This window comes from Bemisia tabaci, chromosome 4 (genome assembly GCF_918797505.1).
Source record: "Bemisia tabaci chromosome 4, PGI_BMITA_v3".
Classification (NCBI taxonomy): domain Eukaryota; kingdom Metazoa; phylum Arthropoda; class Insecta; order Hemiptera; family Aleyrodidae; genus Bemisia; species Bemisia tabaci.
Window position 1 is genome coordinate 37,449,895 of NC_092796.1, and position 14,522 is coordinate 37,464,416.

The 14,522-nt window shown below is 39.9% G+C and overlaps 1 protein-coding gene across 13 annotated transcripts in view; it reads right to left on the bottom strand.

The window, feature by feature from the left end:
• Positions 1–674: 674 nt before the first annotated feature.
• The window catches only part of LOC109031500 (SH3 and cysteine-rich domain-containing protein), a 319,664-nt gene continuing 305,816 nt past the window's right edge, over positions 675–14,522 (bottom strand). For 11 of the 13 annotated variants that reach the window (XM_072299796.1, XM_072299791.1, XM_072299789.1 and 8 more), the window contains 5 exons: positions 11,270–11,377; positions 9,231–9,358; positions 8,347–8,429; positions 2,394–2,583; positions 675–1,014 (listed from right to left, as the gene is read on the bottom strand). In XM_072299796.1, coding sequence (XP_072155897.1) covers positions 913–1,014; positions 2,394–2,583; positions 8,347–8,429; positions 9,231–9,358; positions 11,270–11,377 — 611 coding nt within the window. In that variant the 3' untranslated portion in view covers positions 675–912. The remainder of the gene's footprint in view (positions 1,015–2,393; positions 2,584–8,346; positions 8,430–9,230; positions 9,359–11,269; positions 11,378–14,522) is intronic. The other 2 variants (XM_072299793.1, XM_072299799.1) reach the window with 1 other exon arrangement.

The following is a 14,522-nucleotide window of genomic DNA, read 5'->3' on the forward strand; positions in this document are numbered from 1 at the left end:
TACCGAGCGGCCTCGCAGCCGAGGTCGAGGCGAAGATCACCCGGTCCTCGCTCATGGAGTCGTCGAAGCTCGAGAAACTACCGCGCAGCGAGTAGACGAGGCTGTTCTGGTTGAAGTTGTGGAATTTGTACAGGGAGTTCCGGTTGTACCTCCCGTGCTGCACCTCCTCGTTGTTGTTCTCCGTGTCCGAGAAGCTCGCCGACGTCCGGGCAGTGGCGGTCCACGCCCGGGAAACCGGCGTCTCCGGTTCTGGATACGGACGCGACGAGTTGAAATTATGCGTGTCGCAAACACTGTTGCAATTTACGTCCGACACGTTGCTAGTATTCCGCACGTCACCGTTACTCGTGTCCGTCTGCTGGTGTAATCCAGCGTTGGTATTGTGTGAGTCGAGGATACTATTACTATTCATGTCCGTCTGCTGGTTCGACGCGTTGCAAGAAATGCGTGGGTCGAGGCCATCTCTCGATGTACTGCACGTCTTGCGGGAGTCGAGAGGGTGGTTGCTATTTGCGGTTTGCTCCGACTCGGGCTGGGTCGGCTCTGCCTTCTGGAAGTACTCCAGCAGGTAGCGGGGTATGAAGTTGATGTTTTTAAGCTCGATGACGTTCTGTTTGATCTGCTCCATGCTCAGGTAGGATTGGGGCTGAGCGGGGGGCGGCGGTTCGTGCTCGTAGACGTGGGCGAAGTGGCGGAGAGGGAGCGGGTAGTTGGTGTCGAGGGACCTGGACGGGGTGCGCCAGGCTTGGCTTCGGCCGAACGAGGAGGCTGGTGAGTCGGTGATGCTGGTTAAATGCATGGTCCGGACTTGGCCGGTATCACTGTGGAGGGGCCTCGGGGCTCGGAGCCCTGGGCGCCCAGGCTGCTGCGGTAGTCGCAGACCTGCGACTGGGAGCGGCGCAACTCCATTCGTCACACCTCCTGCAGGTACTTGACCGGACAGAACCCCTGCCGATTGTCGCCGTTGCGGATCATCACGGTCCCGTCTACTTCTTCACCGATCTGGATTACGATCTGGAAGCAGGAAACGCAAACTGTTGTCGGGGATGTTCAAAGACGAAAAATAAAATTTCTGAGGGGTCGTGTGAATTATTAAGAGTGAGACCTAGGTGTAGCTAGAGTGCTTGTAAGGGGAGAGTACGGACAATTTGAAATAAGGCACTCTTAAGGCCCGAAAGGGCAGTTAACCTTTGAGCACGAAACATGTTTTACTTTTAAGGGAAAGGAGACGCAGTTATGACACCTGCGCTCAGTTACTGAAATAACGTAAACAGTTGCAATACCTACATCATTATGAAATGGTGCGCCCATATCAAAGTATGCACCAGCTGAGGGTAAATTGGTTTAAAATTATAGAAAATAAATGCATATCTTGATTGCAAGGTTAGACTAATCTAGAAAAGCCCATATAACACTTTGAGCCACGTCCATCATCTTGGATATTGAAAATTTGCAATTTTTACTATAAAATCAAGTTGCCTATGAAAAAATACCCGAATCGAATATTCAGAAATAGCATTTTAGTCTGCATCCTTTTTATTAGATTTACGAATTTTGAAAACTCGAGTTGAAATTCAGGTCTCCTGTCAAACGATGCCATCTGAAACAAGTATCACAAAAATCGACCGAACAAGGGTCGCATATCGTAGGATCAGGAGGAAACTACACAGTCGTGAACGATACCAGTCAATTTATGCGCGGTTAGAGCGCCTTCAATTTTGCCTCATGCTGTGCAATACTTCCGTGACGGAATAGTCGCTCAGGAGCGCCTTCACTAGTATCGTTCCGACTCAATGGTAGAGGATCACGATTACCGCTTAAAGCCTCACTCAATATTGCCGTGCCAAGTAAAAACGCCGTATATACATTCGAATGTGGCCAAATTTCTTCTCAGAAATTATTTATTTTTGAGGAAAGTTATGAATTATTTTCCTCGAAAAATTCAGACGATTACGAAAGAAATCCTCTGAAAAATCGGACAAGAAATATTCACAAATTTTCCTGAAAATTCTTGACTTGTCGAATGAAATTTGGTGGCGCCTAATGCCTGTACGGAAAAAAATTACATGTTGATATTACGTTTATATTGTTAAAAACATACCTGACAAGTTTCAAATGCTGATTTTACATTTGGAGAAATGCTAACTTAACTACACCCACTGTAAAACGAACAAATTCAAATGTTGTTTTAGCGTTTTTGTATTGTAAAATCAGCATTTGAAACTTGACGGGCATTTTTTTTTAACAATTTAAATGCTAAATCAGCATTTAATTTTTTTCCGTGTGATACGGCGTTCTTCCTCAGCACGGCAGTATAGTATCAAATATATTGAAAACCGATAAATGTCTGACTTTTCATTAGTAATATTGTAAAGGGCCAAGCGTTGACTTACTTGATCCCGTAGTAGAGTGAGGCCACAGTCACCATCCTTGACCTGCAAGTTGTGTATGACTTGGAGCGGTCGCTCTCCCGGTTGTAACTTCGTTACGTACTTCGAAGGAAAATACCCGACTCGGCCCAAACATTTGCCTTTCCACCAGTCCTGATCCGTGCTATCGATCACAGTAACCTTGTATCCAGCTCTGTCGAAAAAAATAAATTAATAGAATAATGGCTAATCGTCGAAAAATCAATTTAGTTTTATTGATTTATTAGTTGTATCAAAAATTTACAATGATCAAAATAATTATATAATTACCCAAATTAAAATCCCCTAACATGATAAAATGTAAGGTAAATTTTTTTTATAAATATAAACATCTTCTTGCACATAGCTTTTCATTAGAGCATGGCCTGAGTTCGCATATGGTTGTGAAAATCAGATAATAGCTCAGTATTTGATTTGATTTAATCACGAGTAGCCAAATATTGAATAATTTCGTCGTAATTAACTGCGTGTTCTTAATACTCGGTATTAATTATTTCGATCTCAGAAAAGATGTAGCACCTTAGCTACTCCTCAAAAAAACACTCCGGCTCCAAGAGCCGTAATTACGGGCTATACTGCCGCGCTAAGGAAGAACGCCGTATGAACCTTCAGGCGTTGCCAAATTTCCTCTGGCAAATCACTAATTTTCGGGAACATTTTTGAATATTTTTCTGCCAATTTCTCAGATAATTTTGTTTGAAATTTGATCTAAAGTGTCTGAAAATTTCGAGGAAAATATTTACAATTTTCCTCCCAAATAAACATTTTATCGTAGGAAATTTGGCAACTCTCGAATGTTCCTACGACGTTCTTCCTTAGCTTAGCACGGCAGTATATAGCACTACCTCGCTTTGCCGGTGAGGAGATCGAAAGTCCCGCATTCAGGAGCCAGAGCATCGGCCTTTGAGCCGGGAGCTCTTTTGGCTACGGGTTTAGAGGCCGTTGCTCCGGCTCCTGAAGGGGGTACTTTACGGTCTTTTCACCCGCAACGCACGGTAGTGCTAAATGGCCCGTTTACGGCACCTGGAGACGGAGTTTTTTTTTTCAATGTGGAACCGAACTATATGTATTTGTCACCATGAAAATATTGAAATACGGTTAGGAAGGTAAATGAGATCTGAAATCCGCTATAATAATTGTAAGAGCAACGATTCTATTTTCTCCGTGAACTTTTGTCCGAGTTCACACAGGGGAAATTCCGTGATCGGTGACCACTTAAGTCCCACATTACAGTGCCAACTCGGGACATAGATGTACGTCAAAAATAGAGAATTGTGTTCCACCGCAATTGGCGATGGCAAGAGGGCCTTGTCGTGCAGTATGCCAATCGTCCCACCCGACCGATTCATTACTTTGATTTACTGCGCTCATAATGGTGCTTTGACAAGATACGCACTCATAAAAGCCGGAAGTTGATGAATGGGCACGGATATCTAGTAGTCGCGGCTCGAAAGGTGCGGCCTTACGATTTGTCGCCAACTTCGTGGCCATCGGAGTCGCGTGACTGATGATTCTTCTCATCAGAGTCGGAAGGAAATTGGGACAAGTCAGGTGATCACAAAAAAGAGGAAAAGTCAGGTAATTCTGATTGTGATCGGGGAATACTTCGAAAAAATTAAGAAAATGAACCCTTATCTGAATTGAGAGTTATAAAAAATTATCTTTGCGCAGCATAATAATGTGTGCAACAATGAAGTTCTTGCATGTGTCAGGGATTTGCCATTTAAGTACGGTTTTTTCGTACAATTTTGCGAGAAACGCGACGATGTCACTGATTTTCTCTGAAACCAACCCCCAAGCTCAAAAAAAGCCTTAAAGTTTAGGTCGTAAGGGCAGGCCCGGACTTAGGGCGTGTGCAGGGCGTGCGGCGCACACGGGCGCCAGCCTTTGGGGGGCGCCACAAAAGAAGAAGAGAGGGGAAAAAAGGGGGGAAAGGAAAAGGAAAAAAAGGAAGAAAGGACAAGGGGGAAAAAAGGAAAAGGAAACAAGGTTGGGCAGTGAAAGCAAGGAAGAAGGGGGGAAATGGAAGGAAAAAGGAGGCAAGAAAAGTGAAAAGAGAGTCCGTGAGAAAGGGGGGGGGGGCATAAAAACCATACACAAAGTTTAAAGAGAATTGCCGTCTAAAGGTAAATTTTCAGGACAAAAACTCCACCTGGTCCATAGACGGTCAGGCGCCCCTTGACCCTAAATTTGCGGCTGTACAGAAATACAAGAGTAGGCATGTAGTAAGGGGGCGCCAATGCGCCATAAATCCATCGAACAGGAGCCGACGTAGCATTTTAGGCCACGTCCGCCATCTTGGATTTGAGAATTTTAAACATAGTAAAAATTCGAGTTTCCGGTCGAAAAATACCCTCAGACACCGAGTTTTAAAAAAATCCATAGAACAGGAGCCGACATAGCATTTTAGGCCACGTCCGCCATCTTGGATTTGAGAATTTTCAAAAATCGACTAAAAATTCGAGTTTCCCGTCGAAAAGTACCCCTGATCCCGCGGTTCACAAAGCTCTAACGAACAGAAACGGAGGCCAGAACCGGGGCTCATTTTAGGCCACATCCAACATTTTGGAGTTGAGAATTTTAAAAAATTGACTTAAAATTCGAGTTTTCCGTTAAAAATACCGTGAGATACCGCGTTTCACAAGACTCGAACAAACAGAACCGAGATAGCATTTTAGCCCCACGTCCGCCATCTTGAATTTGAGAATTTTAAAAAATGGACTAAAAATTCGAGTTTCCCGTCGAAAAATACCTCCTGACACCGAATTTCAGAAAAATCCATCGAACAGGGGCCGAGATAGCATTTTAAGCCATTTCGGATTTTCGAATTTTGAATTTTTTGAATTTTGACAGATTTTGATCTAAAACGCGTGATCCCCAAAATCGAAGCTCAGATTCGGATTCCTCGTAAAAAATCGATGCGATTTCATGTATCATACCCTGACACTGAATTTCAGGAAAATCCATCGAACAGGAGCCGAGGTGGCATTTTAAGCCACGTCAGTCATTTCAGATTTTCGAATTTGGAAAATTTGACTTCAAACGCGTGATACCCAAAATCGAAGTTCAGATTTGGATTCCTCGTTAAAAATTGATTCAATTTCTTGTATCATACCCGAGCATAGCGTGAAGGAAAGAGACGTAACGTAGACATACTGATTCGAGCATATGAATCCAACGTGGCAACATGGGTAGTGCTCAGTGGGTCAGCGGAGGAGGAAGAATAAGAATTTATCGCGAAGGAATTCCTCGCGACGAAACTGAACGTTAGCGCCGGCCGGCGCCTCCCCGCTCGGTATCACTCGGGCGACCCGCGCGGCGGCGTAGTTCAAACGGGTAGTATGACAGAATCTATACGCGTCGTTAAACCTTTTTCCTTCACGTTATTTTAACATATGATACATGAAATCTCATCAATTTTTCACGAAAAATCCGAATCTGAGCTTAGATTTTGGATATTACGCGTTTTAATCTATTTAAAATCCTGAGAGAATTTACAGAATAATTGTCCTTGAAAATTGATCACACATTAGTGTTTTTACGTCATTAAACCTCTTTCCTTCACGCTATTCTAACATATGATGCATAAAATCCCATCAATTTTTCACGAGGAATCCGAATCTGTGCTTAGATTTTCGATATTACGCGTTTTAATCTATTTAAAATCGTAGGAGAAATTACATAATTGTCCTTGAAAATTGATCACACATTAGTGTTTTTTTACGTCATTAAACCTCTTTCCTTCACGCTATTCTAAAATTTGATGCATGGAATCCCATCAGTTTTTCACGAGAAATCCGAATCTGTGCTTAGATTTTGGATATTACGCGTTTTAATCTATTTAAAATCGTAGGAAAAATTACAGAATTGTCCTTGAAAATTGATCACACATTAGTGATTTTTTATCCCGTTTTTCTTCTACGTTCACGTAATGAAATTAGATCAACAGTTGACTCATCGACTAGTCTAGCCTAACCCCCCAGAATCAGTCTAAATGGCGAACGATTTTATCAGATAAGATGTGCGGTCCTAGTTTCCGGGCAATTGCGGTTTGATGGAAGCTGCGATGAGGAGAAACGGAAGATATGCGAAACTCGGGCGGATATTAAGTGAGAAACCAGGTAGGGGAAAGGCTTTCTTCTCGAAAAGTTAGTGCTCGGGTCAACTTACATGGTCACTGGAGCATTATACAGCAGGTTGTGGGAAACTATTTTTTTGCAGCAACAACCAATTGGATCGCATTTTGCAAAAAGGAACTAAGAGCATTTCAATGTTGCTGGGATTGTGCAACTTAGGTACATTCTTTGCAAAAAGTAAACTTTGCGACGGTAATTTTCGTCTTGAATTCATAGTTTATTGGGAGTAGAGGTGAAACTAGTTAATTTAGATGATCGTTTATGTTTGCAAGGTTAGCGACATTGGAATGCTCTTTAAGGGCAGGGATATCTCACGTTACGTTCAGAGTTTAATGCAGACTTCCTACCATACTCTTTTTTTTGAACTGGACAATTCGCCTTCTGCTGCGTCTGCAGCAATTGATGTTACGAATATGTTGGGCGTGCTGATTTCTGCTCATTACATACTTGACTCTTTGAAGGCGTTTTATGTGCGAAAGCAATTCGCCTTCAGCTGCGTCTGGAGTAATTGCTGTTACGAATATGTTGTGGGTGCTCATTACATACTCGACTATCTGAAGGCGTTTTATGTGCACAAATAGCGCAATCTGTCTGAGAACGAACGAAGTATAGGGATTGGAGCACAGGATTGATTCAATCTCACTTTTGTTGTTCTCCAACAGGGTGCTCTAGTTCCGCACACTAAACGCCTTCAAAGAGTTAAGTATGTAATGACCTGAGATCAGCACGTACAACATATTTTAACAACAATTGCTGCGGATGCAGCTGAAGGCGAATTGAAAACCATCGTAAAATACACGTTGAAAAATATTTTAGCTCTATAATTAATATTGTAACCACTAGAGAGTTGTATTTTATAGTCATTTTATGGAGGATTCTCAGTTGGTGCTGATCTCAGCTCATTACATACTTGACTCTTTGATGGCGTTTAATGTGTGTTTAAGGGCACCCTGTTGGAGAACAACAGAGGAGAGATTGAATGAATCGCTCAATCCCTACTTCGTTCGTTTTCAGAAGGATTGCGCTTCTTGCGCACATAAAACGTCTTCAGAGAGTCGAGTATGTAATGAGCACGCACAACATATTCGTAACAGCAATTGCTGCAGACGCAGCTGAAGGCGAATTACTTTCGCACATAAAACGCCTTTAGAGAGTTAAGTATGTAATGAGCAGAAATCAGCACGCACAACATATTCGTAACAACAATTGCTGCAGACGCAGCAGAAGGCGAATTATTTAGTTCAAAAAAGAGTATGATAGGAAGTCTGCATGTAACGAGAGGGTATGTATTCCATCAACATGAATCGAACGAAAAATAAAAACGTGAACCAATCAACGCCGATTCAATGGACAAATAAATAAATAAACGGATCAGACTCACAATCAGTAGAACCTTGTACTTACTATGACCATTTCAAATTGCGGTATCTTGAAATTAGGATCAGCCAAGATTTTGATTTTTCGCGATTTTAAGTCCACACGTACCATAGACTCACCCCCTGCAAACCGTTTTTAGGTATATTTTTGTCGCATTTTTTTTTTTGCTTCAAGACCAGTGTGAGCGCGTTTTGCCTACTTTATTGAATGAAAGGTATCTAAAATTTTCTCGAGAAGAGCGGGCCTTCTTAAATATGCTTAAGAATGTCATCACCTCTTCCAAGTCCTAACTTGAGATTTTAATTGGTTCGCGAAAGGTCAATCGCCGAAACTCTGGCGGCAAAAAATAAAAATAGCATAATAAAGGATAAGGAATAAGTAATACAACGATTTTGGATACTTACTTTAGGTCAAGTTCATCTGCATGCCTTGATTTGAAATTATACAAAACAACATACAAATTTGTTGGGAGTAGCCTATGTGGTTTCTGGAACAAATAAATCAAACACAAGAAGCTGGTAAATCTTGTTGGAAATGAATCATGTAATATCAATATCAAAGCCTTGACCACTTGTAATCTACAAACTTTTACAAGCTTCATGTTGACAGCATGCTGGATTCTGGGCTTTAGGGGAATTCTTATCCCGAGCAAACTATCTCCGTGTATAACTTGATTTAGAAACACACTTTATTTTTGATAATCGCGATGATTTGAGTCGAAAAATTCTTTATTCATGGCAGCTTTGAAAAATCTTCAATTTTGTTTCATTTTCCAAGAAAAAAAAAACGGAAAAAAAATACTCGATATTTTTCAGATCTTGGAAATTTGACTTGGATACACATGAGATCGTTTAAATTGACTCCCACTTTTCCTCAAATTTGGAGTTAAAGTCTTAAGTCTTTAAGTTGGTTAATTTTGTAAAATACTTTTGGGATATGTAGCATCCGGGACCTGTCCACGGAGGATTATGTGGAGGCTTACCTTGTTTGTCCCTTTCACCGGCGCCGGGCCGTCGAGAGGTTGGCTAGGGCGGGTTAAATTGTGGTATCTGTATGCAGATTTTTTATCTCCATGAAACACACACACACAAAAAAAAGTCCTTTTGGAAGTACTTTTAATGTGGAAGCGTGTATTTTCATATTAACTTTTGTCCTACATAGTGATGCGTTTAATGGGACTATAAAATCATGTTTAAAGCAAAAACTCGTTTCTTTCAATTTTTTTATTGGGAGTTTCTTTTAAATTTTTATCACCATCCAATAAAATTGCGCAAAAGTAGCGGCTTACCGGAGAGGGACAGGGGGATGTGCTGGCGGAGGAAAGAGATTTTTCGTTGTCATCAGGTAGCTCTACGGAACTCATCCTCATGTTCCTTGCCGACAAAAGGCGTCGATTATGGACAGGACTTGAGGGAGCTGCAAAATCAACCACACAATAAATAAGTGCACACAAAATCCCGAAAATTTACAATCGGCGCGAAGTGATGGGAGAGTCCCGAACACATAACGCGGCATCAAATATCACCCGATGTCACGTATGTTAGTCAGCCTTATTCTTGCAATTTCGATAAAAGCACCAGAACAAGTTATGGATCGACCTACACCTTAAAAAATGAAACAATTAAAAAATCCCAAGTCAAGAGCATTTGCATAAATCATACAAATATAGTAGTGAAGACGTTGTTGACTTTGAATACCTGTATGATAATTTACTTTGTTTGATAAGTAAACAAAATGCAGAACAAGATAAAAAAGAAATGAAGATTGAGAAAGAAATAAAAAAATTCATCGAGTTTTTTTTTACGATTTATGTTGATATAGTGACAAAAAATGTAATAAATAGAAATTGATCCATCTGTCACATTACTGAAAAAGGAAAAACATTAAAAATAAAGGATGGTTAAAGTAGGGGGAAGTTTATGACTATCTTATCAAGAATTGATTCCTAAATTTAAATAAAATAAAAGTTTGAAGAGAAAATTCAAATAATAGCAAGAACTATTGACACTAATACAGTTTGTTTCGAGGTGTCTCAAATTTTTTTTGGTTCCTTTGTGACTCAAAGAAACTTTGACAAGGACTGGCAAGATCCAGTAGTATGAACTCCTCCGTGTTTAAGGAGAGCGTAAAATACCCTTCATTACTTGAAAACATATGATACTAATATAATTAAATTGCATTTATTTGTTTTTTTTTTTTGGTTTGGCCTGCCACACACCTGCTCCTGTAAGTGTCAATATTTCCATCTTAAAATCACGAATACTTCATAAAAGTAGTTCAATGAAGTCATTAAACAAGGAGGGTATAGTGCTAAGTTATATGGATAAGTGCATTAGTATATCATGACAATCTACACTTGTTGGAACATTATTTTGTTATTTATCGGAGCAAAGTTCTAGAGGGTAAATAAAACTAAAAACTAAAAGGAAACAGGAAATGAAAAGTAAAAACCCCCAAACTTCATAGAGGTCCAATATTAGATTTAGATTTTTGTGTGAGTACTTGCAGCCAAACTTGAGATGGACGAGAAGCAAGTAACGTCAAAGAACGATAGATAAAAACAGGAATTATAGCGTACACAATTATGTTTACTCGTAGATAATACCCTTAAATTTATCACAATAGTTTTTAAAAAGCCCTAGGAAGCGGAATATCCACGCCGAACCTCGGTCGTCTACCAAGAAAAAAATAATTGTCCCTTCTGTGTCCCCGATTTTTAGGTACAAGCGCCAACATATCCTGGAATTTATATCTTGCCAAAATGCCTCACTCAGCCTCGAGTTCGATTCCGAGTTATCTCGAACCCTGCGAGAAATGGAACTGCAACTGTGGGTATAAATGATAGGACAACTGAAGGGAACTACTTTTCTGCGAACTGCATTTGGATGGTATCTATTATAGTCCCTTTATACTGAGAGTCAAGACAATGTGAATCCATTTCTGATTGGTTCCCGTATTTTAGGCCTTCACAGTGTCACAAACGGGAATAAAGATTACATTTTTGCCGATTATATTTTGCAAAGATTATAATCTGGAATGGACCAGGGAATTATGGGTTCGGCAAGGAATAAACGGAATGAGAGAAGGAACGAAGAGAGGGATTTGAGAATGAGCCGATCAAAGATTACGAAAAACTTTCAATTTCTGTAATCTTTATTCCCGTTTGTGACTCCATGGGGGTTGTTGTCTTGACTCTCAGTATAAAGGGGCTCTAGTATCTATGTGGGAGAGTCACCGAAAAGGCAAATAGCTGAGGATACTAAAGGGTTTAACCGGTGGATCTTCTCGAACGACTCAACCTATCTACTGAAATGAAAGTGCTCATACTTGAGTAGCTCCTGGTTTGGTTAGTCAAAGTCGGTCGTTTGACTCGCATCGCGAGTGCAACAGAACGGAACCTGAACCCTGGCTCATGCACTGGGTTTTCTTTAAACGCTGTTAAGAGACAAAACAAGAGAACTATTAAAAATTCCGAATTGCACCAATGGACCACTAAATAAGGTACGAATTTCAGCATTCTGATATATGTTTCTTAACCAAAATTTTACGTGAAACACGATGCACACAACAAAAATTGCCGAAAGCAACTCTTTACGAAGATATTAAATGATTCTTGATGCGTGAATTCAAACCTCCCGCTCATGAAAAACTCAATGCTCTACGTGATTCACATCGCGCGCTAAACGTTATCATGACAGTCTCTGCGATATAAAAATCTGGCAACCTCAGTCTTAACGCTTTGGCTCAGCTATAGCAAATTGCCAATAGTTTGGACAACACATGGTGGGAAATGAACATTGCTCGATTGAGAAGCTTGCTGAAACCGTTGTAGTGGGCGATTTGACTCACGTAGAGCTTTGAGTTTCTTGTGAGCGGGCAGTTCAAATTCCTCGAAACCAATGTGAAATAAAAACGTTAATATCTTCGTTAGGAGTTGGTTTCAGTAATTTTCGTTGTGTGAATCGTTTTTTACGTGAAATTCTGGCTAAGGAGCATGTATCAGATCGCTTAAATTCGTACCTTGTCTAGTGGTCCATTCTACAGAAGCGTAGGTTGCATTGAATTGCTGTATCTAAATTATTGGTCCTGCGTCGCAGTGATGTGTATGTTGCTAATCTACTGATTGAAGAATTCAAGCTGAAAATCGCAATAAAAGTGAAGTCAATTGCATTTGCATTGAATTGCAATTGCCTGTATTTTTGTTGCAAGGAATTCAATTCATCGATCGTTTAAAATCGACACATATTAAATTAATAACGTAACAATTAATAACACATACAAATTATTCGTATCCAAATGCTCACCTAATCTTAGAAATAATACAAATCGCTACAAATAACCCTCTCTCCATTTTCTGCTGGGTTTGATGGATATTTTTACAGATAACACCATAGTTGAAAAATGTTAACCGCAGTTTCCTGACAAGCATTGTACCACAACAAAAAGGAAAAACAACGAGAGAATCTTCGCTGGCGACGTAATAAAACCAGTAGGATGCTCCTCCTAGCCGTTTACCAAACATCGACTATTAGGCCGAGTTCATTGCGCAATTGAGAACCGCTATTTTTAAGTAATCCATATAATTACCCATTTATGTAGGGTAAGTAATATGGCACATGCGTTGTTTCTGACATAAGTCAGAGAGAGTAGTCCCTTACTGTAAAATGTTGTCCACTTGACCCATCCTCGAAGCAGTTTTAGGGCAATTATTTCACGCGAAATTGCAAATTATGTTTGTCAGGCGTATACATTTTATGCGAGCAGATTTCTTTGTAAATACGTGGTTATTATGAAAGAGACGACGAGGAAAAAACATTTATATTATACAACATTAGTTTTTGCTCTTAAATGGGACTACAGAACATATATATAAATTTGAAAATCAAGTTCCAAGTAGTGAACCATTTAAGTGGCTAAATCAGGACATTAGTGAATTAATACAATTAAGACAAATTGTTGACAAACTTCCACTTACTTTATAATCCCACCTATATTGTACGTGCGAAATACATTCCATTAGGTCAAAGTTATAACAATCAGTGTAAAATCATTTTAAGTGTCATAGAAAATTATGGCGTCAGTTTTGGTCTGTTGAGATGATTCATGTTGCAAACAAATACTGTAAGAAAAGAAAATGAAGAGGGACAACAAAAAATGTACAAATTTTTGATCCGGAACCTCTCAAAAAGTTCAGGGTGCTTGTGGTATTTTCACTTGGTTTCTCAGAAGTTCATTGTCTTGCTTAATTTCACCAAAAATTGAAAACCGAATTTATTAAATAACCTCAATTTTTAGACGCAGTTTACTCGTTCCTAATTTCTTCAGTATTTATCAAACACTATAAAGAAAGCCGGTAAAATACCGAGAACATAGCACCACTTCCGGTGGTATAATACCACTTGGAATCCCGTAGCTCAGTTACTACAGAAAATCTAGAAATTCTAATAAATTGAATGGGACAAATATTCACTGTACTTTTGGAGGAAAATGGGAGGTGACTATAGAAAAAGAAACATAAATTCCAGAATGAGGGACACATTTGTAAAATTGAATACACATGATTCATATAGGCGCGAGGCGATCACATACAAAATGCTTCGATACTACTTTCTGAAATATAAGGACTATAAATTTACAAATGAGTACAGAGGAGATGATGGAAACGATAATTTAAAAGGGAAGAAAAAGGTGGAGAGAAAGAGAGAAGAAGAAGAACTCAGCGATAAGCCGAAAAAACGGGTCAGCTTTGCCAGTCACAAGATCGTTTTTTGAAAGGAAATACCGTGTCGAGATTAGCAAAAGGTGAATCGATTTGTCCAAACGTTTGGTTCATTCGACCAAAATCAACTATGGTATCGCCCAGTGGGAAGCTCTTAAGATTACGTATTTCACAGTCATTGTGCAAACCAAGATTTGCGTTGGTATTTTTACGTTGAAAATTTATATAACCTGGGTAGAAAAACGATAGCGTGCATAATCATGATAAAATGCGAAGACTGCATTTTTCCACAAGTGATATCCCATACATTTCGGATGAAAAACCCAGCGTTTGGACGAATGCATTTTTTTGTTTTTTGCTAATCTCTTGGCTCCAACAAAACTATGACGAAAGAAACTGATCCGTTCTGATTCTACATCATCCACTCAGGCATGATGAATTGTTTACTTCTATCTACTGTTCAAATCTACTGTCAAAATGAAGCTGGACCAATACTTGCAGCATTATTTAAAAGCGCACTTTTCTGGAAGCTAGGAGGGACGAGATCATGGCACAAAGATACTCTTATTTTCTTGTGTCAGCCGGTTCAACCATGGGCTTTTTTATGTGCTCCGATTTCAACGACTGCATTTTGAGTTTTTATGGACGTAGTTCCCGTTATCTGCTGACGGCTATATTATCCGTTGGTTGCCGCCAACTATAGATTGGCTTATAAGAAAAAAATATGGTAAAAAATGATAATTGATTTACTTGGTTTCGCCTTTGGATCACCTCTGTGCGAATGTATCTTTATACCGTAATTCCCGCGGACTTTTTAAAGCAAAGTGGAGTCTGAGCGTTTCTGACCAAGCATCATCAAAC